At 39.4% G+C, this 27915-nt stretch overlaps 2 protein-coding genes across 2 annotated transcripts in view; both read right to left on the bottom strand.

Moving 5' to 3' along the window:
* SLC9A4 (solute carrier family 9 member A4) overlaps positions 1-8095 on the bottom strand; it is a 30519-nt gene extending 22424 nt beyond the window's left edge. Inside the window, exons 1-2 of the mRNA XM_071431157.1 lie at positions 7828-8095; positions 5147-5610 (exon numbers count right to left, since the gene is read on the bottom strand). Coding sequence (XP_071287258.1) covers positions 5147-5610; positions 7828-8095 — 732 coding nt within the window. The remainder of the gene's footprint in view (positions 1-5146; positions 5611-7827) is intronic.
* Positions 8096-10955: 2860 nt separating this feature from the next.
* IL18RAP (interleukin 18 receptor accessory protein) lies at positions 10956-22666 on the bottom strand. The gene is made up of 8 exons (XM_071431158.1): positions 22355-22666; positions 20924-21098; positions 19160-19228; positions 18881-19001; positions 16962-17116; positions 15951-16088; positions 12205-12375; positions 10956-11583 (listed from the first exon to the last, which is right to left on the bottom strand). Exons 1-8 carry the CDS (start codon positions 22448-22450, stop codon positions 11189-11191), a joined length of 1320 nt encoding a protein of 439 aa, XP_071287259.1. The 5' UTR covers positions 22451-22666; the 3' UTR covers positions 10956-11188.
* Positions 22667-27915: the final 5249 nt, after the last annotated feature.

Below are 27915 nucleotides of genomic sequence, written 5' to 3' on the forward strand. Positions count from 1 at the left end.
AGTGTCTGTGTTTGCCAGAAATTACTTTAGACAGATCAGCAAAGTAACAATTGAAATCTCAGCTGGTTCTTAACAAGTCTCAGAAATATAAGTCCATTAAGTGTCCTGAAAAAGAGCAACAACAACAACAAAAAAAGTAAATGGCTGTGGAATAGTAGTAAAATACTGGGGGACCACATGACATTGAGTAATAAAAAAATATATACTCTCTTTTCTTGGTTTATTTGAAAGTTAATTTAATTTTTGGTCCTTGTAGAAGAGGTTAAAACTCATCTGGGTACCTTAAACACCATGGAGGCTCTATCCTCCATGTTCTCCTTCTGAATCAGGCTGGGGCAGGGTAGGGACTGGGAGTCACATATTTGATTTAAATCCCATTTAGTTTGTCTATAGGATCAGTAGACTTGACAAACTTCATCAGATGGACATGGTAATGTTGCATATTTTTCAACAGCACTTGACACATAAAAATCATGAAACATCACTGAGAATGGGACTGGGAAAGGAAGATGGTAGCCTCAGTTTCATTCTCTAGCTAGGTAAAAAAAGCCTCTCTATCATCACATATTTGGAGTTTGGTGCTACTTAACCACTTCCCAAGATAACCATCTAAAAGTATGAATGAAATGCTGTGACTCTCTAAATGTTTTAAAGACCCTGCACATATACATATTTTGATTAGAAATCTTGAAATTGCAAAAATTAAAAGAAAATATCAGATTAGAAGAAAGATGCAATTTAATGCAAATTACAATTTTATGTAATGTATTATATAATTTGGTCTGTAAAGATAATATCTTAGAGAAGAAAACTTTACCAAACTTCTATTATCAATAATTTCTATTCTTCAGAAACTGTTAATGAAAAATTTTCAGCAAATTCCACTTTCATTCATCTTTTAGAAACTAACAGAAAATTTCCAGAGCAGTGTAGTAATGAAAAGGCCTTAGAGGTTGCTGACAATCAGTTAATATTAAGTCCTGTCAGATCTGTTTACAGTGACTGTGTAACACATGAAAGTCACCTTTTAGTTTTGAAGAGAATTTGGGAAATAATTAGACACCAGCTCTCCAAAGCTGTTGCACGAAAGTATTAGTTCAAAAACAATAAATAGACCAAAGTAATTTGCATTTTATGGTTTTCTTTGGTCTTTCTTCTTCATCTAGTTAATTCCAGAAGGTTATTAAGAAGACTAAAGCAGGTATTTGCAGGTAGAAGAGTCAATCTCATTAGGATAATAATTACTGCTCAGCTACTATCCAATCTTAAATTGCTCCTGGGGACATATAACCTTGAGCTGTCACACAGTCTGTTCTCCAGGAGGCTCACTGCTAATAGTTCTGGGAGACAGACAAAGCCTAACAAAATATTTCTTTTAAGAAAATACCCAGGACTTCTTTTTCCTAATGCCAGTGTATGAAATTTGTTGCTTCAGCGGCAGATAAGGAAAAGAAGGTTCATGTTTTCACAGTAAGCAAACCTCACCCCACCTACCCTATAGCTTTTAATTTCAGAGCCTGTTTTCTCTGTTTCCCTTTCTTGTAGACTTTGACCTCTTCCTAAGAGTTGTGATTCTTTATAAATGGTACCACAGCATGATTCTATGCTGACTTAAGAAGATTCTCAGCAAATGACTTAAGAATGCTTTTCACTTTTCTAGTTCCTCAAGTATCCATATGATTTGGCATAAAAATGAAAGTTATGGAAATATGAATGACATAATTTCTTTTTTTTTTTTTTGTAACATGCTTTGTAGCAGTAAACTGTTCTGTATCACAACCTGCACTGTGTCATATAAGTAAGGTTCAGCTAAGTTACATTGCAGTGTTTATGCCAGTAAATGGATTACTAGAATCCTTTATATATTAGGAAAGCCTGAATCAGATTAGGAGGCTTTTGTTCACACAAAAAGAGATGGATTGATAGTGGTCTCATGTAGCAACCCTGAGAACATCATGATTTGGGTTGCTTGGAGAGGATTTTGTACCACTGGGCAGCTCTCAGAACAACAGAGAGGAGCAGAGAGCATGACACTGCTGCCACAGGAGACTCCCCAGGGACTGCTCCGTGTTCCAGGTGTCTGTGTACAATTACTGCACACACAATCCACACCAGAAGCATTGGAAGAAGAGATTTTCAAGTGGCTGCCTTAACCACCAACACAGGCTGTCTTGATAATTCTTTCTCATCACCCTGCTGATTCTTTCTGACCACTGTAGCTGGTTTCACTCTAATGACAGTGGAACAACTTTTACAGCAGGAGCAGAGAATATCTCTATCCTCCTATCTAGCATCCAAACTAGTGATCAAGGTCTTTCTCAGTGACATTAGAGGCACTTTCAAATCTCCTCAAATAAAAAAAGTAATTTTACTTAGGTCTTCAACATGTATTAGATTTAACTATTCTGCTGCTTACAAAGAAGACAGGGTTCCATTAGAGAATACAGCCAGTGCCACTCATTTTGAGTACAGCATATTTAGGTGTTCTCAGTATTTCTAGAATCAAGCCTCAGAGATGAAGCAGTCAGGGAATATTCCATTTCCTGATTCATATCAGTGGCTCAGCACCTGTTTAGAAACAGAATCGTGTATATGTGGGAGCAGAACTTCAGATGGCTGAAACACTTCACAGCAAAATCAGGGTATTCCACCTGAGTTCAGTCTTGAATAAGATCTGCCCAGGATTTACAATACTGTTATTGAACAGGGTTTTGAAATTCCATTAATGTATGATGTATCCTAGGTCCAGCCCTGATGCTGTCTGAACTATTCTGATGCTAGCAGCCCACTCAGAAATAACTGGGGAAAGAAGTAATTAAGAGGACTTGGAACCTTTTTTCCATCCACATACATGGCCCTACTGAAGAAAAAAAGAAAAGGTACCAACAGGTAAAATGAGTAAATCATCCACTTTTCTCCCATCCCCTTAAGGCAAAGTCATAACTTCTAGATTATAATTATAATTCTACAGTCTGTTATTTTGTAATATTTTTTTATATACCAACATATTAAACCAAATATAGGAGACAGAGCTATTGTTGCCCCACATGTATTACACAAGTTGAACAAAACTCATACCAGTTTTTCCTGCTGGTGAAAAAAATGTTCAAGCTGATAAGCAGGCTGGAGAATACCAGGAGATATTTGTATTTAAACAATAAAAAATATGTATGCCTAATATATCTTGGTGATATTATCTTTTTCAAACACTTAGAGTTAACTCAAATGAAACGGTTAAGAGCAAAATAGAAGGATAAGGTAAGAGAAGACACCTGAGATAAGTAGTTTTAAAGTCTTGGAAAAAAGTAAGTGGGATATCAGAGAGGAGACAGTCATCTGCTGGACTCCATTCAGGTGACAAATACTTCAGTCTTCTTGAGCATGAAGCCAAGTAGAGATTTTGAAAGCTCAAATGCCCAGGAAGGGGGTGAATGGTGGTTGATGCAGAGATGCAGTAGCAGGAGCTGACAAAGTGATGGCAACACAGCTGCTCTGAGATGAGCCCCAAAGATGAGTGTGGGGCAATGGGAACTCTCAGTGGTGCACCCAACGAAGCCCATGTACAACCTTTTCACCTCCTTTACTAACACACCCAGGGCTGCTGAGGAGTGCCTACATCCACTGTTTTAACAGGCTTTCTGTCACTGCACGTTTGTACTGTAACAGGATCCCGACTGGAAGCTCGGGTAAATACCATCAGGACTTGGACCCATATGATAAATAGCTGGGAGAAAAGCAAAGGCAAGGTAGTGAGCCCATCAAAAAAAGCATGAAACAAGCTCTTCCAGCATGAAAACAAGGCATTACATTTTTGAGGTCAGTATTTGAAGGAACTAAAAAGAGAAGTGTAAGAGATAGACTTATTGGGGATTTTTCTGTTACAACTGTAGCACCCAAGTAGTTTGACCATAAATGAAATAACATTTGTCCCTTAGTTCTACATCAGCCCTGTACCTCTGATCACCAAGAGGAAGGATTTATGATCCTTAGGCTGTGCCTGCAAGAAGTTACTTTGTTCCTTTTTCTTTTCTGAGTACTGGTAAACTGCACTTTTCCCATGAAGCCTTTCAGCAGTGAACTCTGTACAGATTTTACAAGTCCCAGTTGGGCTGTACCTCATGTATAGCAGTATCTGAATAGTTTTTATGTGGTTTAGATTCCTGTGATTTAAATTCTGTAAAGATCTTATCTGGTGAAACTCCTTAACCTGCTGTTAACTTGTACCACATGAGCAGTCCTGTTGGTTTCTGAGCAATAAATTTCCTGCTTGAAATTTCTTCCTTGAAAAACATGTGTTTTAAATGTTCTTGTCATTTCTGCTTACAGCTAGAGTTTCAGGTTGCTCCAATTTTAGCAGAACTAACGAGATAAAGGGAAAAACATTAGCAAAAAGGAACTTTGTAAAAACACTCTTCTCCTATTAAAAACAAAAAATCAACAACAACAAAGAAGAGCAACAATAAAAACACAGCCAACCAAACAAATCTCTCCTATTCAGGAAACATTGTTTCTGGATATTTATGACAAGACAGCCGAAAAATTTAAACATTTGTCGGATGTCAATATTTTTTTACTACTAGAAACAGAATTATGCAAAGTTCTTAGTGGCATTCGGAATTCCTGTCTAAGGTCTCTGGTGAAATTTCTGGAAGGGGCTGGAGGACAGAGTGTGGTCTCCAGCGGTTATCCACATCTGGTCTGCTTTTTGCTTTTTTTTTCCAGAGGACCCTCTCAGGTATGTGACAAAGCAGGATCTCCTGTATTTCTACCCTTGCTGCCTTCAGTCTTTAAGCAGTACAATTTTCTCTTTATTTGCTTGCACAATGTCAAGAACATTCCAAGGTCCTACACTGATCTGACCAGGAAAATCAGCTGTAGCTTATCCATTCACTTTAGTAAATGCAAGAGCACATCTCACATGTACGTGGATGTTTCCCTCTTCCAGCAGCTCTAAAGTACATGCTTTGGAAAGAGGTAATCTAAGATGTAATTTTTGGATGCATTAAAATCTCTTGTGTGTAACTGAGTGGCGTATTCATAAAATAGATAATGTATTAGGATCTCCTGTGTTCTTGTCCTGTGTCCAGTAACCCTACAAGCCAAAAGAGTCCAAAGAGGGGAAGACAAGGAGCAAAAACAAACTCACCACAGTTATGCCATCATTTAGCAGTGACTCTCCAAAGATCATCATGTAAAGCTGCTCATTAACAGAGGCTTCTTCAAAAACCACCAGAACTGCCACGGGGTCCACTGCTGAAATCATGCTGCCAAAGAGCAAGTTCTGCAGCAGGCTCAGGTCACTCAGGCCAAAGGCTTCGATCTGGCAGACTCCATAGAGGGAGAGGCCAATCCCAAATGAGCTTAGCAGAGATCCCAGAACAGACCACCACAGAATGGATCCAAAGTTTTCAAAAAATGGTCGAGTTGGCATGAAATAACCCTCCTCCAGAATAATGGGTGGAAGGAGATACAAGAAGTAAATACTACTGTCCATCACTGGTGGAGATTTGTGATGGGAAGCAAAGATGATTGCTCCTACTAGTGCTCCAATGGCAATCAGGATGCAGCTTTCAGGCATAAGTCTTGGTAATCGGTGAAAGATGTGGAAACCTTGAATAAAACATTCGGGGATTATTCAAGTTTAAATTAACCTCATACCAGACAATTGTCATGCCTGCATTTGGACACTTTGTCTTCAGACAGCCAGTTTTTGCTTTAAGGATTATGAAGGTAAAAAACTTCTGTTAGAAGTGTTTTTACTGCACTTCTGCAGTACTGTTCCCTTCAAAACTAAACATTCCCACACTTGTATCACTAAAGCAGGGCAAGAGTGTGACCATGAATTTCTTCTCTTCCTGCTGCCCTGCTCCTGGTTGCTGAGCAAGCATGTCTGAGTTTAAGCTCCAGTTCTGGGAAGGCAGAAACCTCTGAAATGATCCTCCACAATTTGGAAAGAAAATATTCTTTAAGAATCCTTACTGCCCACCTGCCATTGGCTTGTCTAGTCAATATAAAAGGAACTGTGTGATCATTGTGTGAATGGGATGTGCTTGTACTAAAAATGTCAGGACTTTTTAAAATTTACAAGAATGAGAATGATGCAGACTAAGAAACTCTTAAATCCAATGTCTGTGACTCCATGTTTGAAGCTAGGTCAGCCTTCATCTTGCAACTCTAGAGGGTTCTGCCATGACAGTATTTCTGTGACCCTTACACTATCAGTCTTCAAAGCAAAGGAACATAATATTTTTATGAAAGTTTCAATAATTTTTTTAGGACACTACTTTTTTTTTACCAAGAGGTATGTTTATATCATAACTCTTCTCATCTGCTTTTTTAATTTTAAAATAATTTTCAACTCTTCTTCCAGTCTTAGAGATAAGGGGATTGTTTTGCCTTTCAAGATCTTGGAACTGTTTCCCACCCTTACATCTCAAAATCCAGAAAGAAGAAAATACCTGAACAAAACACTGAAAACCTTAACCGTTTGGAAATCTTCTTCCCTGGGTAACCAGATTATTCAGACTAACTCTTTCTTTCAAATAGATTTAAAATTAACAGCTCCACACTTTTCATCAAAAATAATGTATGAAAATTCACAGTAAAAGTAACAGGTCCACCTGGGAGGCATCACACAATTCTTCTAAAATATCTATTTCATGTTCAAAACAAGAATATTGTGTGGATGTGCCATATGTCAAGTCTTGTGCTTTATGTATGATAAATAAAGAATTTGGTCAATATGTTTAATATTAAAACACTCTGCTGATGCCATAACAAATTTAATTTTTGAAAATTTTGATTGTTATGTTACCAGTGAAAACATTTGCAGGAATCAGATTGAGGGCATCAGCTATAAGGAAACTAGCAAATCATGGATAGTGGTAATGATTTTTGTCAGCTGGGTGACTATGACAGGAAAAATGTTTATCTCCTGGCCACCTCCACAAAAGCATCAGTCTCACCTGATGATTCTGGATATTCTCACCTACCAGCTTCTTCTAAGAAAGGGTTCAAAAATCCCACATAAAGTTCAAAGGAAAACTATTTTATGTGTGCAACTCTTCACATTACTACCATCTTCTTCATTTATTTGATATTGCTGCATTAATTCTAAATGGTCAAAAAAATTTCAGCCCAGCCATGAAAATGTATAAGACATGATGAGCCTTTTTTTGCAATATTAATTACAGTTCCTAGTGCAATTACTACTCCCTGAGTTGCATTTCCCCTTTCAGATACCCACATGGAGCTCTAACAGAAGCCAGTTGCATTGCTATGTATTCAAAAGATACTTAGCCTACATCCCTGATGATCCACACCCTCAGAGACCCTCATTCTCTCTCCCCAGTATTACTTTTCACACCAACTTCAAGGAGCAAATAAGTAAAACAAAGACTCAGAGGGAAATGTTTCCTTTCATTCATACAAAGGAAGAATGCTTTACACTTTCTCCCCAGAATTCGATGCACTTGAAGTCTCAGTCTGGTGTAACTGATTTCTGCAGCTGGGTCAGGTTGCAATTTCCAGTATCTTGTGATGTATAAGGACTAAAAAAATGAATGGATATCACTGTGTCAGGAAGCTCTGTTGCTATTTGCTACTCACAACCCAAGAGACCTGAAGATTAGAGGTCATATGTTAACTTAAGATGGAATCATTCTAAGGTGGAATTTTGGCAGAGCTGTGGTAATGAACATGCCTGTTCTTTTGACAGATGCTGTAAAATCAATCCCAGCTACAAATGAATGAAAGTTACTTGGTTATATTGTATTTTTTTAACTTCTTTTCAAGTTAGGAGGACCCAAGATCCCATTTTCTACTTACCTATTTTTGCAAAAGAGGCAAGGAGGATCCAAAGGGTAACTTCATAGGGAATTTGCACATAGTCATAGTCCAGTGTGAAAACATGTAGCCTCATGTCTTCAGAAGAGTCAACAGCACCACTGGAATCATGTTCATAGTGAAGCAAGGCCCTCTTGCCCAGGCTGTGCTCACCCCCATGAGCAGCAGCAGAACAGGATGCCACACTCAACAGCAGCAGCAGCAGCAGCACGTTGGAAAGCTTTGCACGTGCAAGCCTGGCAAAGCCCATGTCTGGAGCTGTGACAATTTTATTACAGATTTAGCATACAGTGGTGCATGAAGATGTGCACAGTCACTTCTGGTGATTCACACTGCCCACAGCCACTTCTTCCTCAGGGCTCTTTCATTTACCTGTTAGAGGTCATTTTATAGTCCTTATGTGCCTGTCCCATTCCTTGTGCTGCAGACAGACCTGGAGTTTCTGTGAAGATACCGGTTGTGCAGGTTCCACTGACCCAGAAAAACCTTGGCCACAGCATTACCCTGTTGAGGAATAAAAGGACTTTTCCAACTACATAATTTATGCAGCCGCTCTGATTTTTCCCCTGTCACACAAAAAAAAAAAAAAAAAAAAAAAAAAAAAAAAAAAAAAAAAAAAAAAAAAAAAATCAACCAAAAAAGCTCTCAATGCTCACCATTCAGGCAGCAAGCACAGCACGAGGGAATTGCATCGGTTGTGAGAGGTGGTGGTGGTGGCAGCCTGGGCAGGCAGGAGAGCCAGCTCCGTGCCTTCCTCTCTTGCCCTCGCTCCCCATCTGCCTCCCCAGCGCAGGTGGCACCCCGGGCACCACACTTGGCACAGCTCCCTGGTCCTGTCACACCTGGTAACAAAACTACCCAGTGTGTAAATAAAGGGACTGTGCAGGGCTCCCGGGAGGGACATCTGGTGGGGGACCGCGCAAATTACAGCCTCGCTTGGGAAGGGGGCTCCCTCCCTTAAACACGTGTATGTAATTAGCAGGAAATATCAATTTAAAGAGCAAGGGCTGAGTCACACCGCCTGCCTGGTATTGGATCTTGGGTTGTCTTGTATTTGGTATTTGTTTTACACATACCAGTAAGGCACCTACTGGGCAAATACATTATCCTCCTCCAACTGCTCCTGTGGATCATGTTTTTTAAAACGCCAGCATATTTTCTCCTCCACAAAAACTACCATGTTTAGTATAAGGAAAACAGGGTGTGCAAACACAGTGCTGTTAATTAGAAGTTTCTAAAACCTGTATTACTTATCTTAGAACTGAGTGCATTTAATTTAGTGACAAATTATTCAAATTCATCAATGATTTGACTGTGTTAGAAGACAGTGCAGATAGGGCAGATGGTGAGAACAGATGTGATAACCCAAAACAACTAGTTCTGAGAACCCTGAAACCACACTGCATGTGCTTGGGAGGGGATTCCTTCAAAGCAACTGGCCTTACAGACTGAATGTCCCTTCATGGGTAGAGAATATCTTCCACTTGACTTCCTGTGGAAGGGATACAGTGTGTGCAGCTGTGATGGTCTATAATGCAAAGCAAAAGGTGACAGGTGGTGACAAGTGGGAAATTTGCATCAAAATGATAATTATTTGAACCAAATCTCCAACACAGGTGCGACTGCAATGTCAAAATTCTCTGAGGTACAGCGTTAGAACCCTAGTTAGAGAATTTTAGACTTTCTGTGCTGATCCCCAAAAGAACACTACATTTAACCTGAAGCTGTAGAGAAAGCTTCCAAAATTTAATATTATAACTTAAATTATAAGTGTATAATTTGAATAGAAGTGTGTAATATCACATAATAGAAAACCTAGAGTTTAAAGTTTTAGCATATAGTAATATATATAAAATAAAATATAAGTTTTAGATCAGAAACTAATCCTTTTTCTTCACCTTCTTCTTTATGGGTTTGGGTGATATTTTGTAATTAAATAAAAAAGTCCACATTATGAGCCACAAGTAGTTAGTTATTAAGTTAAAAGTAAAAATAATTGAAGTGTCATTTCTTAATTAGACAGTTTATCCTTAAAAAAACCTTGCAAAGTGGGAGATACAGCTCCATTTTTTAGTTTGTTTAAGTACTGTAAAACTCACAGTTTATGAGACTGTAATATAAATAAAAACTAGAAAACATCTGAATCCAAACAAAAAATACCATCTCGCACATTTAATACCGAGCCTTACAAAAAAGAAGTTAAAACTCCACAGTAAAAAGTGATGCCCTTTTATGTTCTACATGAAGCAGTATCTTCTGTCAGCCTCACAGCACCATCAGTCCTTCCAAAAAAGCTTTGAACCCAATATAACATTAGGTAGATAATACTCAGCCTGCTTGCAAATGAGTTCTTTTTTCCAGTATACTGATCCTGTTGAGAGTAGTATTTCTTAGAATCCCTTTCCAACAAGGAATCTGGCAGATGAGATATTCAATTAGCATTATAAAACAAGGATTTATTAACTTGAAGGCCAAATAAAGTGAGCAGAACAACAGAGAAGAGGCCATACCACTCAGATTGCTTAGTACTGACCATTGCATTTCACTCAGCTACAGACATACACACAGACTGCAAGATGGTTTGGAGAGTTGGCAGCCAGAGGACTGCAAGGGAAAGATTTAGAGACCCTGGAAGTCTACTAGTTGTGACAATCAGGGCTTTGATTTACACCTGCAACACACCCACAGTGCCAACAGGTCCAGTGGGCATTGAGTGACCAGCACCAGCCAGGATCAGCAATGATCAGGTGCAGGTGTCCCTGAGTGTGAACTGTTTTACAACTGGTTGAATTCTTCCCCTCATTGAAGGAAGGGTGGAGATGCCTGGGCTAAGCCTACAGAGTGGTCCTTCTTTTCTGAATCCCTTTGGCATACCCAGCTGTAGAAGTCTCTCATGGTAGTTTCTTGACGTTCCCACTGGAGGAGGTAGCTCACTTGAAGAATTTGGGTATGTCCCACTGGACTGCATCAGAAAATTAAACTGCAAGCATCCTCTGGAGTTCCATTTTTAAAATATTTTTCTAGAAAACAAGTGTTAAAGTATTCCAGAAAGAAATGCAGTGCAAAGAACATTGTATGTCTCAAAATCAGAGCAAAATGGTATAATAAATAAATGGTATAATGAAAATGGTAATAAAATATTAATTTATGAAAGATATTTACAGTTTTTAAATATTTATATATTACAGTTATGTGCAGTGGCACAGTTTTGCTGTGCACTGTCACACTTCAGTCCTTCTGACTGTTTCAGAGCAAGCTCTTGCTGGCTGCAGTGACAGTGGGCAGCTGTCAGACGATACAGAAGAGGTCTTTGACAATTGTGTTACCATTCCTGAGCCTGACGTCATCCCCCTGTGAAATTTCTCCTATCTATACCCAGTCTGAATAACCTTTGGGAGAAGCCCTTGAGGCTGAAATTTTCCAGCCTTTTAGAAGTTTTCATTGGCATGTGGTAATGCATGTATTTCCAGAACTTCTTGTGTGGAGCAGCAGAAATTGAAGACTTCCAGGTAATGAGTGGTAAAATCCGAAGTGCTTTCTTCACTACTGGAGGCAAAGTCTCTGGCTCCTGGAAATCCTGGAACTTTATTAGTACCAGTTTGATCCCTTTATCTTCCAATGCACAGTTCACTGCTGCCTGCAGTTCAAAGATGCTTGGTCCACTGACATAGGCTGGGCTCAAAATGATTATTACCCGTCTGCTGTGTTTAATAGCAGTTACAACTTCATCTGTGTAGGCTGGAGAAGAAATGGTGAGAGTTACTGCATTCTGCAAAGGAGTTTTTATCTTATCACTTTCTTTATCAACAGCTAAAACCCTGAAATAAGGAAAGGCAAGAATAGGAATGCTAAGTAATCATACAACACCTATAAATGAGTTTGCTATCAAGGGGTACCATGGCTGTTCTTATACAACTGAAGAACACAACTTTCTGCTCAGGACATGAAGGGCACAGCTGAGACCTCAGCACACTTCAGCAGGGTCTCAAGGGACACTTGGACTTGTCCTCATCTCACCCACAGGACGTTCTAATTACTGAGGTATCACTGGCTAAAGTTGCTCAGAAAGTAACTACTGAAATATTTGAAGTCTTGTTTCCAGGAAAAGGAGTCTGCTTGCAAAGAAATTCTTGCACAAGAAGCTTTGTCTCAGCCTAGTAGCTCACAGTGACCTCACTCCAAAGTATGTGTGCGTCAGGCACAGGGACCAGACACAAAGATCAAAACATTATGAGATTTCAACATAAATTCCACTACCTAATTATGCAATTTATTGCTCTGGTGCACAAAAGGGATTTTTTAAAAGTGAAGCACAATTTTATAAAAACTGAAGATTTTCTATCATGCCTGGGAACTTACCTCCTCCTGGAAGAATATCTCTTTCAAGAATACATAACTTGTATCCATATTTATTTTCTAGCATATCTGGAAGAAGCTCCAGGGCAAATTTTTCCTCGCTAATTAAAGGCGAGTCACTTTCAGAAGAGTTTAGTTTTGCATAGGATACAAACGCATCAAATTCCTTGCCATCTAAAATAAATGAATTAATAAATAAATTACTATATACATTAACAAGTCCGGATAAAGCATTCAGCTTCTTTCTTAATGCCCAGTTTCCATTTATATCTGTTTAAGTAGGCACACAGAAACCTGAAATTATGATGTGTTCATAGATTACAGCTATCCAGTCACCAAAGACAACCTTGCTGTTTCACTGTCTTGCAAATTTTGTAGAGATGCTACCAAAGCAAACAAGCCAGCTAGAGATGTTTAGTGCAAGGTAGTTTAGAGATTTGGTCCTTTCCAGGCAAAAACCACGTGGTAGGGAGTGAGTCCCAATCTTTTCTCTCTTTTGCCCAAATTCTGATTAAAAAAAAACTTGTCAATGGCCAATCTTATTTTAAAATATAATAAAGCTTAAAGGAACAATGTTCTTGAATAGTAGTTGCTTGCAAAAGATATGTTGTTTTCATACACCGTTATGTCTGTAAACATAGAAACTTGTGTCTCTCTGTTAAGGAGCAAAGGCTAAGTCTGATCAAAATATCAGCTCTGACACCAAGTACTGACCAGTTATTGAACTTAAAGTCGCCTTGAAAGAACGTTTGTCCAGTGCAGATGAAACATAGGTAAAGAATTTTTCTTAGCTTTGATCACCCTGGTACCAATGTCCCAAGTTAGATGCATTCTTAACTACAAGGCAGAAGCAAAATATATCTGCTGAATAAACTTTGAACTACACTTGAGGGAGAAGGAACGTAAAATAAAATAATTTCTGGTGAAAGCAAAAGTCACAGTGAACCCAGTCCAGTTTCACAGTTATTTGAGGCCATTTAAGTTATCCTAAGATTGCCAGATTTGACAGGGGAAGTATTGAAGTATTGGAGACTCAAGCACTTTGGAATGGCAGGACATCATCAGGCAGCTCAAATACCATCAGGCACCAATGTTCAATTAACTGAATTGTATCACATGACAATATAATGAATAGGAACCAGAAAGAAATTCCCCTGTATAGAGCAGGGTGCTGCTGCTGCAGGGTGAGCTGAGAGGCTCTCTGGATTCCACCACATTGACTGCACCTTCACCTTCACTGCTTGGGAACTGAGACACCCACATCCAGCACAGAGACCTGAGTGCTGAGGGTCATGACCCACGTGCCTTGGTGTAAACTTCCCTATTTCTATCCTTGGATGTGAGATTAGGACCACAGACACAGGCTAGAGTCACCAAGTTCCTACAGGATCTAGAAGAGCCTGTAGGATGTAAAGCAAATTCAGAAAACTAACATGGATGAGCTGGGGCTGAACACTTAAATTCAGAACCAGCACATAGCAGAAAGTGTGTCATCAAAAGAAAACAGAGGTGTGCAGACTTGATCTGGAAGCCAAGAATGTTATCAGACAACAAATGTTGCATCTCTGCTCCTCCGCTCTGCTCCTGGACACACTTTCAATCCCATCCTTCTACTGGTGATAATTCTTGTGATAAGCTCTAGTGATAATAGGGGAAGATGATTCACTTTGCTGGCTACACACTGTCTTTTACTGAGTTCTTTTTCTGCCAACCTGAGTCAATTCAGGCCCACAAGAGTGAATCATCAGCAGTAGGCACACAGGACTGTGTAGGAATTAAAGGTGGGCCAGAGGTTCACAGATTGGTTTAGCTTCATTTATACCCCAAATTGAAGCTCCCTTGAAAACAGATTTTAAATAACATTAAATTGCACTACAAGCCAGGTATTCCTCATTTCACCCACAGAGGTCACTGCAATCTTATTAGACCACAACCACTAACAAACACATACCTTTATAACATTACTATTACAATAGCAAGTTAAAAATAAATACAAAATAAGCACCATTAGGCCATTTTTTCACATAATTGTACAGGAAAATTACAAGCTGAGGAACTTTTGGTGCTGTATTTAAGATGCAATGTAGGAAAGTGTAGGAAATGAAGAATACCTGACTTAAGCAAAGTGATGGCATACATGTTCTATAAATGTTAGTATCAAATCTCCTGCATTATTTCTTTTCTACATGTGGAAGAAGGCAGGAGTTTTGAGAGATATATCTGAATTGGCTAAGGAGGCCAATTAACCCCAGAGGGGTTGTGGATTCTCTCTCCACAAGGTCCTGCACAACCTAGGCTGGCTCTGCTTTGAGCAGGTGCCCAGGGTGCCTTCCAATCTTGTAGGATTCTTCAATTGTCCGATTCTGTGCTGAGAAGGACATGAGAAAAGAAATTATAGAAAGGAATAAACAGCAAAATCAAGTCATAACTGCTGCTTTGCTGCTTTATGAGCAAGTCCTTCCAGACCAAGGTGACTTGATATGCATCCATGAAGTGAGAGGGACATAGTCCTGCAGGTGAGAACACATTTCCCTTGGACAGAAAACTCTCTGGGTGTGCACAGTTGGTCTGCGCACCCCCTGTACCCCCATGCTGCAAATGGAGCTGTGTGCACGAGGTACCTGAGAAGCAGGGGACAGGCAGGGGACAGGGGCTGTCATGGTGAAACCCCAAGGTCCTCAACTTCAGTGCACAGGCCTTGGCAGGTCTGTCCTGCTGACATGCAGGGTGTGCTCTAAAGGGACTTTCCACAGGTCCTTAAATCACTTTGTCACCAGGTAGTGGGGAAATTTTGAGTGATTTCCCAAACTGCCTTTGCCAAATGCCTTAGTGCTTGTAAAAATATTTTCCAGAAGAGCAGTTAATTTTCCAATTGTGCATGTACTCAAAGGTATCTAGATACAGTTGTTTCACACTCACATATAAGATACATGTACAAACACAAAAACAGACTCAAACACCCCTATCTCAAACTGCATCAAGATGCAAGAATTTTTAGAAAAATTTTCTCAGGCACAAACTATCAGAATTCTTTCAACATATTTAAGAAAATCATACCTTAAGTTCTTTGAAGTAGTCATAGTGATTCCTGATACATTTTTACTCTGTCTACTATTTTAGGGGCCTGTTTTAGCTGAGGTGGTGGGACAATGCTACTACAGAGACTTGAAAAATCAAAAGCTAATCACTTGGGTCCAAATGTCAAGTGGTTTTCAAAGATTTTAGAAAGGAAATATGAATATTTCCCAAACATTCATTTGTCAACTGGTGCCCTTCATCATCTTATTTCTCTCTTTTGTTTATTCTTCTGAGAAACTTTTTGGCTTCAAGTGAAAGATAAAATAGACCCTGGAGTCCTTCACCTTGTTATGCAAGGTCATTTCATTCTTGTCCAAAGGTTTTGTTGAATTTTTCCAGAGAATGATTTTGAAATGTTGGAGATGCGAAGTTATTCCCTGCATATGGACTGCCAAAATTCAGCTTCCTACTCTTATCTTCTATGGGTAAATTAGGGTAAAAATCTTACTGACATTTCTGTTGGTGTCAGATATTTCTTTCACACTATATGACTTTTTTTTCCATCTGCATTCACTGGGCATCTTGCAAGCTTTAGTAGACTTTTTATTGGCTCAAAGAGAACAGAGTCTTTAAAAGAAAATAATTAAATGAGTAATTCATATTAGATTATCCCACATGGCAAAAGGCAGTAGAAAAACTAGACCAAATTCATATTAGACAAGGTTTCTTACCTTCTGTACTTTTGTTGTGGACCAGATAACTTCGATACATCAGCACTATTTCAATCCAGTGCTGGTAAATAAAGACAGTGCACAAGACAAAGGCAAGTAGAGTAGAAGTGGCACTGCATAGTACATATAAGAACAACACTGCAGAAAGAAAAGAGTCTGTCATAACTTAAGTTTCCAAAATAATACTGACACTTAGATAAAAAATCAGTCCAGAAATGGGGACAAACCATCTTACAAAAACTTTTTCCTTATCCCTCTGGCAAAATTTAGGGAAGTCAAGATTTCATGTAGCCACAAACTTTGTCATAGAATTTCAGTCTACCATCAGTGACCTTTTTTGCATGGCATCTCTTTGGTGATATGAAAAGCCAATCTATGACAGAGTGCACAGAGAAAATAGTCTCTGGTACACTCAGCAATGCTGTAAATAGTCATCATCTGAGATGGAAAAGCTACATCAGAACAGACACAGCTGCACCCAGTGCCCTTCTGAGAGCTTCCTGTTGCCCTCCAGTGATGAACCTCCACTGTGAACTACGGTTTAACACTTTAATTTCCACACTGATTCAGGTTTGGGACTTGAAAGGCTGCCACAATCATATCAGTTACGGTAACTTCTCAGAAACATGCATGCTAATGACTGGGAAAATAAACAGAAATATCTCATGAAAATCAGGGAATACTGTTGCTTTCAGCAGCCTCTCTGCTTCAGTTTGGTAGATTTCCTATTAATGCTCAGAGATTACACTCTCCTTTTTTTCCTTCTGGTTACTCTCTAACTTCCACTTGACTCACCTTCCTGCAGTAATTCCCCAGACAGCCCTGTTCTCCTGAGTAATCCTCAAATTACCTGGCTTTCAAGACATCTGACAAATCAGATTTTCCCACCAGAAGGTTCAAGAAACTTCTGCTGCTGGCTAAAAGCCAGTGTCAATGGGGAATTAATTAGTAGCAGTTGAGTAAATCAAAATGTGTCTTCAGGGGTAAATAGTCACCAGTTGATAGCTTTACCTCTCTTCTTCCTTTTCAGCTGGATCACAGCAGTGGCATTCCCCACTGAATTCTGAGCAAAGCATGTGAAATTGCTTCTGAGGTCATTTTCAGTAACTTCTTTCAAAGTTGCAACGTGAAGAAGTGTGTGCCCCTTTAAACCTTTTGGATAGACGCTAGAGAGAAAAAAAAAAATGTGTATTTGCATGATACCTTTGCTGTTCATTCACACCATTTCCCAATGTCTTACACACAAAAACAGAGGAGCTTGCAACTTGTTCATCTTGAACTTTTAATAGCACTGCAATATTCTGGTTTGGAACCTTCACTTGGTTTATACATTGTAAGAAAAAACTAACTAACATTGTAAGAAAACACTTTGATAAGTCTGAAGACTGAAAGATTTATCCTTAATTCATCTACTCAGCAAAATATTTGACTTGCCTAGTTTTCAATATATAGTCCCCTTTACTTCTATAAGATTACTTATGCTTTTCTAAGATGTAAAATATTCACCTGGAAGAAATGCAAAGAAATGAAACTTCAAAAAGGAACCCCAAGAGAGAACAAGCTGGGCAAAAGACTGAGCAGCTCAGCCTCTTGCACAGGGGTAAAAAGCCCAAAGACAGGATAGGCAAACAGAATAAGACAGAAATAAGGGACAGAAGTATAGGAAATGAAGAGGTAACTGAGGAATCCCTTCAGGGCTGAGAGAAGGATATGGGAAACAGATCTGTATCTGCAATCACTCCAGAATACCCAGGGTTTCTGAGTTTCAGCATTCCCCTTTGAAAGCCACAAGTATAAACATCTCTGGGTCGTCCCAAAAGTCATCTCACATCATGCCACTGCAAAATGAGAGTGTCCCATGGCTCTACCTCTCTACCTCTGCTACCTCAAGATATGTACGAGTGAGCATAGGCAAGGATTCAACCAAAGTCTGTTGGGGAAGTTTCATTTGTTTGTTTTTTAAAAGATAAACAGAAACTCTACCTATGAAAAAAGGTAAAAACTTGTTAACAAGAATATTCCAAACCTAAACATTCTAAAGTTATGAAAATGCAATTTCCAGTCTATCTCATGAGTGTGTGTGATGTCATAATTCTTTTTTTCCCCATATGACTCCTATTATGAACTTGATTCTAGCAGTGGCAGCAGGGCCTTTGCTTCCCCCAGGGTACAGAAAGTTTACCCATAAAGTTGACTCGGGGCTGTGTGGTGAAAGACAGAGTTGCCTGTGTTGCCTCTACTCTGTTGCTTGCCCAAGTTGAACACTGCGTAAGTGAATGAAAACAGGAAGGAGAGGGAAGAGTAATCACTACAGGGGCTGTCCCCAGGTCACAGGAAACCTTTTCCCTACATGTTTCTTCTCTGCAGGGTCTGGTTAATTCTCATCAGGGGGAAAAAATCCAAAATTCAGTGTCCTGAAATTCAGTGCTGCAAGCCCTCAGACCGAGTCTGTAACACCTCAATTTCTGAGATACACAAACTCCTTTCCATGCCCACAGGACTGTTTTGCTGATCTCATTCATTCTCCACTCAGAGGCAGCTTCCAAAGGCAGATTGTGTGAATTGCTAGCAAGGCACAACAGAGACTGTGCTTTCAAGAACACTTGAGAACAAGAACACTTGAAAACAGCTGATGTGGGGACAGGCAACCAGGAGCCCTTCATGTTGAAGCTGTCTGTGAGATAAAGCTTTAAGAGCTAAGATTATGCAGAGTTTGAGTTCTTGATTTTATGGCCATCAATTTGTCCTTCTGTATGTGAAGGTCACATGCCTGTCGCTTGTGGATATATGCATTACTAGGTGATAGAAAAGTGCCTTCTAAAGTTTTTTCAATAAAATGTATTCAGTAAAACTGTTACAGAAGTACTTATACAGCTGCTTGTGGTGGTAGTAACCAGAATATTGGAAGGGATGGGGGAGGAGGTTCTCACATTGTTTCCTGATTCAATTTCTCATTTACATTCTCTTCGTTGTTTCGTTTCCATGTTACCCTCATTGGAGAAACTGTTTCAAACCCAAACTGTACACGACATTCCAATTCAAGTGGCTTGCCTGGAACAAATGAACACAGAATACAAATGCCTGCAGAATATTATTCTCTTAAATAGCCTAGAAAGCAAACCTGGTTTGCTTTATCAAGATCTGTCATTATTTATCAATACCTCATTTAAATATTTTCATTTGCTTCTAGAGGAGGAATTGAAACTTACCAACTTCTACTTCAAGGATCACAACACCATTGGGATACAAGAGGTTTGGTGGATGAATAGTGTTTTTTGCTGCAATTAACAAGAATATCATTAAGTATAAAGTTATTGTCAGTGCAGAAAACCAAACAAAATAACTTAAAATTTGATTTTTCAAGATTTGGGTGGAATTTAGACACCTAAGTCCAAGAGGAGGACAACAAAATTTGTGTAGCTACTCAAACACCTGCTATCTCGTTTATTCTGAGGCATTGTCCTCTAACATGAGCTGAGGAGCTCAGCAACTAGTGTGAACTTTAAATTATTTAGGATTAAAAAATTAGGAACCCCCCCGCCTTGCAAAACCCCCTGAAGGGTGCAATCCTCATACCAGTTCCCTGTCAAACATTTTTTCATGCCCAGTAAGCAGAAACAGAGCACATGCACACTCCATTTTCACAAGCACAGATACTTGTACCAAAATAGCCATGTTGTTTTCAAAACTCAGGCTGCCAAAGGGCACAGATAATGACACCCACGGGTTTTACAATAAAACCCATAGTTCTGATATTCTAGGAAAGTCCCATACTGCAGGAAATAGTACCACACATAGCACCTTTTGGTTCTGGTTTTTTGTTTTGTTTTGGTTTTTTTTAACCAGGTCACAGCAGAGAAATATAGCCCAGAATAACAGAACAAGCTGAGTTGGAAGGGACCCACAGAATCGAGTTCAGCCCTCAGCCCTGCACAGAACCATCCCCAAGGGTCACACCCCGTGCCTGAGAATGTTGCTCAAACACTCCTTGAGCTCTGTCAGGTTTGGTGCTGTGACCACTTCCCTGGGGAGCTGTTCCAGTGCCAAACCACCCTCTGGGTGAAAAACCTTTTCCTAATAGCCAACTTCAGGCCATTCCCTCGGGTTCTGTCACTGATCACCACAGAGAAGAGATCAGTGCCTGTCCCTTCTCTTCCTCTCACAGACCTCCAGTGCAAGAGGGTCTCCCCTCAGTCTGCAAGTTCTAGGGTAGGATGTATATGGTGCCTTTTAAGTGTTTTTCTGACTGCTCTACAAAGTGAGGGAAAAGAACTGAGAAGGACAATGTGTTAGCTCAAATACAGTCAGATCAGAATAAAAGCAGAGCTAGTCCAAGCCTGCCTGGAGAATTATGTGGGAATAAAGCCAGAAGGAAGAGTGAAAGAGCAAGAGGTATTTTAAGCCACCACACAGAGATCTCACAGGTTGGTAAGATATGGTTTCCTGTTCTGATGGGATAGATACATTTTCCACTTGAAGTCTCAGAAACAAATGCTTAAAATACCTGGGGGAAAAAGGATCACCTATTTTGGAAAAGTGCTATCCTCATTAGACCATGAAATGTCAGAGGAGTGTTTCTTCACTAGACCATAGAACCAGATTGCTTCACTTGACATATTTCTTTTGCTCCCTAAATCCTGTTTTCCCTTTCACAGAGTGGCCTATCTTCCACCAGGATGCTGAGGAATAGTCCTGTGCTGTTTTCATACAGAAACAGCTGTACTTCATCCATATAGTTCAGGATATATAATAGATTTATACTTTCCTACAGGACCTACTGCTATTACTATTGGATGTTCTAGTTGGTGTACAAACATGTCCTCAGAATACTTGGAAGAGGATTTGAATGATCCTGTAGCTAATTCAGTTTATGGGTTTTCAGAACAAGAGCCTGAACAAAAGACAGAAATAAATGTAATAAAGAAAATATGCTTTACTTTCGATATTTTATTCTGGGTTTTTATACTACTCACCAATGACTTCTACTGTTACTGCTGTTCTCACTGTCCACTCGGTAGTGTTGTCAGACAGAGTGTAATCACACACATATATTCCAGCATCTTTGTCATAGGTTGGATTCAAGAAGATTTCATTCTGCTTAAGCTTTAGGCTTGGTCTCCTTTTCCTGTATTTTATCTGGTGACCATCCTAATGAAAATAATATCTAAGAATTACAGTTGTTTTGTTTTGTTTTTCTTGCTGTTGTTGCTGTTACTAAATTAAATTTTAATATATTTGGACAGGATTTTCATGGCAGAAGGGCTAAACCAAAGTCTTTCCACTGAAGCCCAAAATGAGATGTATTAGGAGTCTGAGGACAATTTTCAGTTATACTAAGAAATATGTGAATAACCTTGATTTTTAAAAAATTATTTAAAATTTATGGTTGATGCAAAAATATGAAATAATGAAGCTGATCTAAATTAAACTCCTATTACTAAAGAGTGACAAAAAGGATCACTTTTTTGATGGACTAGGTATTTTTTGTTTTGTAAAGAAATAATTTTGAAAATATTTTCAAGTTATTTTATGAGAAGTAAACCATGAGTTTAGATGGTCTGAGGTCGAGGACACTGTCATTACTTTTAGAAGCATGAAAATGGTCTATTTTTGAAAAGCACCATTATTTTTCATCTTAATATATTCATATTCCACCAAAACCAGCAAGAATTTTCCTTAAATCAAGTTCCTGACAAAATCCAGTAATGCAAATGTGAAGACACTCCTCAGCTTCAGTGGGTTTCAGATCAAGATGTAGGTAAAGATAAATATCGTTTAAAATTTTAAAGCAAATGGAGAATAACTTTGACTAAATCATAATTCTACTTAATAGAATAAAATAATGTAAATAATACCAGGCAGGAAAATGCACAATTGCAAATTTTAGTCATTTTCCATTGCTCATTTATATAGGTCTGTGTGCTAAATTACTATCCTTACAAATACTGAGTCAGTAGTGGTTCAGTAGAATACTGTTTCATTTAACACAGGAGTCTTGGAAAGAACAATCTGAAACATTATTCTTAAAATAATTTTGTGTCTAACAAAGCCAGTTTTTCCTTGATATATTGGATATTTTCAAAATTTGAAATGTCAAAACAAAACTTAAAACGTTGCATTTCAATCATGTCAGTTTTGTAAAAAAACTATTTTAATTCTCAGTTACTTCAATTTCTTAGCTGAAGAGCAAGGATTTCTTGGCTTCTGTTTCTTACAATAATGTTTTGGGTGTGGCAAATTTCTTCAAAACTCCTCCTTAAATACTTGATATATATGAGTCCAAAATTCTACTTTTGGATTGAATTTCTTTGGCATTGCCTGACAAAGAAGGGCTCAAGAACTATGGCACATGGACATTAACTAGACCTGAAGCTCTGCCTCCACTCAGCAAGGCTGACTCTTACCTTGTACCATTTCACATCTGGCTTTTTTACGTGGTTGAAACATTTTGTCCCAGGACAGGTTATTGAATTCCCACTGCCAGCAAGCAGATATAGCATATTGGTGTCATTACCTGAACATTTTGCTGCCTTCTTTGTTTGAACATCCAAAACAATTTTGAGACATGGGATTTTCCCCCTGAGTGATGTAAAAAAAAAAAAAAGAAAAGAAAAAAAAAGTTAAACATTTAATACATAAACCAAACCAAAACAGTAATTCTCCTATAGAAATAGAAACCTTTTACTCCTTTAATCCATTACTTTTTGCTCCATTACTTACCATATTCTACAGATGTACACTCCAGAAGCACTGTCCCTTATTGGTTTAAACCAAAGTGCATCCCCTTGGAAAGTCAGATTTGAGCTTTCCTTGATAGCCTTCAGTGTCTCTTTATCTTTCTGGTGCCAGAACCATTTCACCTTATGTTGATTTAGAAGTGAGTTGTTATAAATGTTGGTAGCATCTCTATCTGGTAAAGCACATTGTAGAACAAACTCCTCACCATTAATTGCACGATACCATATTTGAGGTTCAACATGGGAACATCCTGAAAAGCAGGACAGTCAGATATCAGTACCATCTGAAAAAATGCAAAGTCATGGTGAAAAAATTAAAAATAAAAATTAGGAACAAAAATAGAACCTTACCTTTCTTGTGTTGAATATTTCTTTATGTGATCAGAACATGGACTAATAAAAAATAGGTTTTAAATGTAATACGTAATTTGCCAATCTTCTTGAAGATTTATTCCAAAGGTTTCCAAAGGTTTATTAGGCCTTTTTTCAAAAGCTTAACATGAAGAGTTTTTGTGATGTGTAGACTTTTGCATGCGTGCTAACCTGTTAAACCTCAACTGTGTAGAAAAGCAGATTCAGCTATTCTCGATCTCCTATTAATGGAGAAGGGACTGACATAAGCCTGAGGAAGCAGAACCTGCTCACCACATGCCCTATTTAAAGTAAGATTGACAAGCATTATTGGGTCAGTGATATTTATAAATATTTATCTTCCAATGTTTCAGTAACTGTCTCTAAAATTATACATTTTTTTTAATTCTGAAAGGTGTGGTCAGCCATCCTAATGCCCATCCTGCCCATCAGGCTGCTGTGACCTTTGAAAGTATGGCAGGATTTCACCCCAGCAGAAGGGAGGTCATGAAATCTGTTCCTCAGCTGCCCACCTGGGAACCCCTTTACAGTTCCATTGTCTCTCTGTGCACTAAACTGGATCAAGCTCCTCTAGGTATATTGTGTGTGTGGAAGGCTTTGATAAATCACTCTCCTTCTGCTTTTGTCTTCCTTCTCTCCAGTCCCTGCCTCACTATACCAGACACTGGAGACCTAAGTCACAGATGCAATCCATTTGTTTCATTTAGGCCTCAGAGACTCTCCTTTACATTTAACCTTTTCATTGAGGAACTGACTTTTGAGTCAAATTTAGGGTAGCTTGTATTACCAATACTTCAGAAGCTTGCAGAAAGGCTATTTGTCTGACACAAGCATGTACATGTGCAGGAAAAATTCACAAAAGCAAGGAAAAATTAAGATCTCCTAAGTCTTCAGAAAGCACCACAAACACCAAACATCACTGGAGCAGATTCTTACCTGGCAAGTTAATCTCTCTAACTTCTACCCCACTGATAAATAGTGTTAGCATCCAGCACAAAGTGAGCATTATTTTCTTTATCAATTTTGGCTGATATTTGGAGACATTTTCTTTAAGAATCATCTTGCTTTCTGTAAAAGAGGAAAACAGGAGGTTTTTTTGTAAATAAGAGTCCAATAAAATAGATAATAGCATATTACATTGTGTACCTCTGTAAAACTTTGCAAACATTATTTCCTGCATATTGTGTTTTTAAAAAATGGGGTTAGCAGCACTTTTCCTGCTCTATTTCACAAAAATGCAGGATGGACAATACTCAAGGATATGCAACAGTGTCTCTAAATACACCTTGCATAGAATTGCTTACAGATGGATTTCCAAGTCATACCTCCAACAATGCAGAACTCCACCTCTGGAGTGGAAATGCAGATCCTTCCTCCTTTGATAGGAGCATGTTCTCTAAGATGAGAGGTAAGATATCAAATTTCATCACCTTTCAGCTAATGATGCCTATCAGCAACAGACTGAGACAGCAGAAATGGCACCAAAAATCCATGGAGCGCTGTTGTAGCTTGAAGGTCAACAGGCTCAGATTGGACTCCTTTGGGATTAAACCAAATCTGAAGATGTGCTGCAGCTGCAAACAGCATTGAGCCATGTGACTGGAGACACATGGATGCAGAAGTAAAGCCCTCAAAGCATGTCCTGTGTGGGCACGTGTCTTTGGCTCTCTCTTTCACCTAAGAGATGTGCTCCTAGTGGGCTTTGTTACCAGCCAAAATGGGCATACTTAGGATGTCTACTAGGGCCAGCAGAGCAACCTAAAACCCCTTCTCCTCCTCTGTGGTGTACCTGGGTGTGCAGCACCAGGCCTCACTTTTGCACTACAATGCTGTGTTGCACTGCTTGAACAGCTGTGGCAGGGCCCTGCTGAGAAGGGTAACCCCCACACCAGCATAAGGGACCAGCTCTGTGGGATGCCCTCTGGGACTGGGAACACCAGGGCATTTGGAGCAGGTCCACAAAGCACTCAGATGCATCAGACCCCTATATGACAGTACCCTGTACAAGGTCAAACCCCAAACCATGCTGTTATGTTTTCCTTCTTCTACTAAGTCTGATCTGCATCCCATAGCCTTCTCAGCCACACTGAATATGCCCAGTGTGCATATTCAATGGCCATGGCTTAACCTGGCTGTTTAGTAAGGACATACCCAACGCTTATGACTGACATGTCTGCAGCATCGGCTCCAGGAGTAAAGGGGCAGTGTCTGATTCAGGAGCAAAGCACTTTGCTGCTGTTCAATTTGCACAGCTGTGTGTTGTGCAACAGAGGCCTCAAGGGGTTTTTTCCTTTCCTTTGGCCACAGAGTGACTCTGCATTTGCAGTGCTGTTAGAGAGGCACTAAGTCAGCCCAAGGGAAAAGCAGAGAGGTTGGGAAAAGGCCAGTCCTTTGTCTGTTGGTACCTCATGCAAATCAGACACTACTCATACTGGTTAGCATCAGCAGAGCCTCTGTGAACCACAGAACCACACTGTGCTAGAGAGAGAGCTGATGAGAACTCCCACGCTGCACTTTTCCAGGCAGCTGTTATGTGCAGAGGGGAGAACTTTTAGTCACCATTCTCTTCAAAATATCTCTATTCCTTGTAAGCAAATGATCTATTTTTATGCTCAGAGGCCACAGGAAATAAGTTAACTCATTTTTCTGACCTCATCCTGGTGCTTTGTTACAGGTTGGCTGCTAACTGTCATCACCCCATGTATTTTTTTTAAATCATCATTAAACTCCAAGTCTCTATGTATGCCTTAATAAAGTGAGTTTGCTACCAGCACTGGGAAAAAGCCCTCCATAAGTTTATCCAACTTTTTTGTCTGCTGCAAAAAGATCAATGGATCCTGACTCTCAAATCTGGGTTTATGACACCTGTGAAGACCTTGCTCAAGGCATTCACTGAGGCTGCATCTCTAGCCATGTTAATTGTGTATAAACCAAGAATGGTGTTTTGAGTTATGTCATCCAACAGCCCACATGGAAAGGCATGCTGGTGCCAGTAGCAATCAAGACCAAAGGGCCTTTTGTGTGGTTCAGTGCTGTAGTCCCTTGAGTGGGTGAGCAGGTGTTGCTGCTGTCAAAAGCAGAGGAGCAAGCACTGATCTCTTCATTCTCATGACCAGTGACATGACTCAAGGAGACAGAATGAAGCTGTGTCAGGGAAATTCAGGGTGGATATCAGAAAATTGTTCTTTATCCAGAGGATGGTTGGGCACTGGAACAAGTTCCCCAGGGAACTGGTCACAGCACCAAGCCTGACAGAGTTCAAGAGGTGTTCAGCCAACACTCTCAGGCACATGGTGTGATTCTTGGGGTGCCCTGTGTAGGCCAGGAGTTGAACTTGATGATGCTGATGGGTCCCTTCCAACTCAGCTTATTCTATGATTTTATTATCTATTTATCTGTCCTCTGCACTCCACTTGACCCCAGGCAAATGGTCCAGTCTCTCTCCTGTGACAGTTCTGGTCCTTCCTGGTGACTCATTAAGCCACCTGTGACTCTGTTAAGCCACCAGAAGCTATTTGAAGAGTGCCTGACCTGGCACAGGATAAGCAGTGCAAGTGTTTACTTCCCAGCTTCCCATTTGTGTGTAACTGGGTACATACAGGCCACATGTAGTGAAGCTACATGAAGTGACTGTTCACAAAGCATTTAATAATGCCAGTGATGTATAATCTCTGTTATGCAGTTTGCTGCCATACTAATGATACCTTCTTTAAGCTCCAAAAGGTCACCACAAATGGGAAAGGAGGGCCAAAGGGAAGGTTGACTAATGAATGTTACAGTTTTGGTTAGCAAGCTTTTCAATTTTTCTGTTGTCTTTAGCTAGGCATGGGAAAATGCGCCACTGCCGTTTTGGGGATTTTTCGGTTTTGGTTTTGGTTTGGTTTTTTTTTTGCTAACTGATAACATTTTTATTAGAGACTCTTGTAGTCTTTGCATTTTTATAGTGTTTAAAAGGTATGGTAGGATGGGAAATTAATCATTGTCATCTTGCAAGTGTGCTTGACTGGAAGAGGGAAATCCACAGCAGAAGCAGACCGCAATCACCATTCAGGTGCATTTGCACTTCAGGTGCACTCAGGTGATTCGGTGACTTGGTTTACTCAAGGACTCATTTCTCTTTATCAGTATCTACCAGAGAAAGAAAGGACTCTACTCCAGGCAACTTGTTATCAAAAGTCTTTCTACCTTTTCCTACCATGTACACATCCATATTATCATATTCTTTGTCTAGGAATTTAGAGTGCCACTTAATTGGAAAGTATCATATGTGCAAAGGAAATTATTGTGATCTTCACATAATTTCTTGTGCTAAAAATACAAGTGAAAAATAGGAATTGTATTCTATTGACTATAATATAATTATATTATATTATGTTTCAACTCCTAAAGGACTGTTAGAAGAAAAGAGTAAATTTCTATTTCACAGTTTTCACAGTATTACAGAATAAGCTGAGTTGGAAGGGACCTATAAGAATCATCATTTTTGAACTCTGTCACACTTGGTGCTGTGACCACTTCCCTGGGAAGCCCATTTCAGTGCCCAGCCACCCTTTGGGTGAAGAACCTTTTTTTAAGATCCAGCCCAAACTTCCCCTGACACACCTGTAGGCCATTCCCCCAGGTCCTGTCACTGGTCACCCCAGTGAAGAGACCAGTAGTACACTGTGATGAGGTCTCCTTTCACCCTCTTCTTCAGCTTTTTACATAAAATATAAGCAAAAAAACCAAAATCAGTTTCTTGAGAGCTGTGCCAAGTTTCACAATATCTCTAGAGTCTAGTAAAGAGTGGCATACCACAATCCTACCATCATACTATTCTGATTCTGATGAAAATCACTTCACCATCAAAACTACCA

This window comes from Agelaius tricolor, unplaced genomic scaffold, assembly GCF_023055355.1.
Source record: "Agelaius tricolor isolate 1412-34295 unplaced genomic scaffold, bAgeTri1.0.p SCAF_7, whole genome shotgun sequence".
Classification (NCBI taxonomy): domain Eukaryota; kingdom Metazoa; phylum Chordata; class Aves; order Passeriformes; family Icteridae; genus Agelaius; species Agelaius tricolor.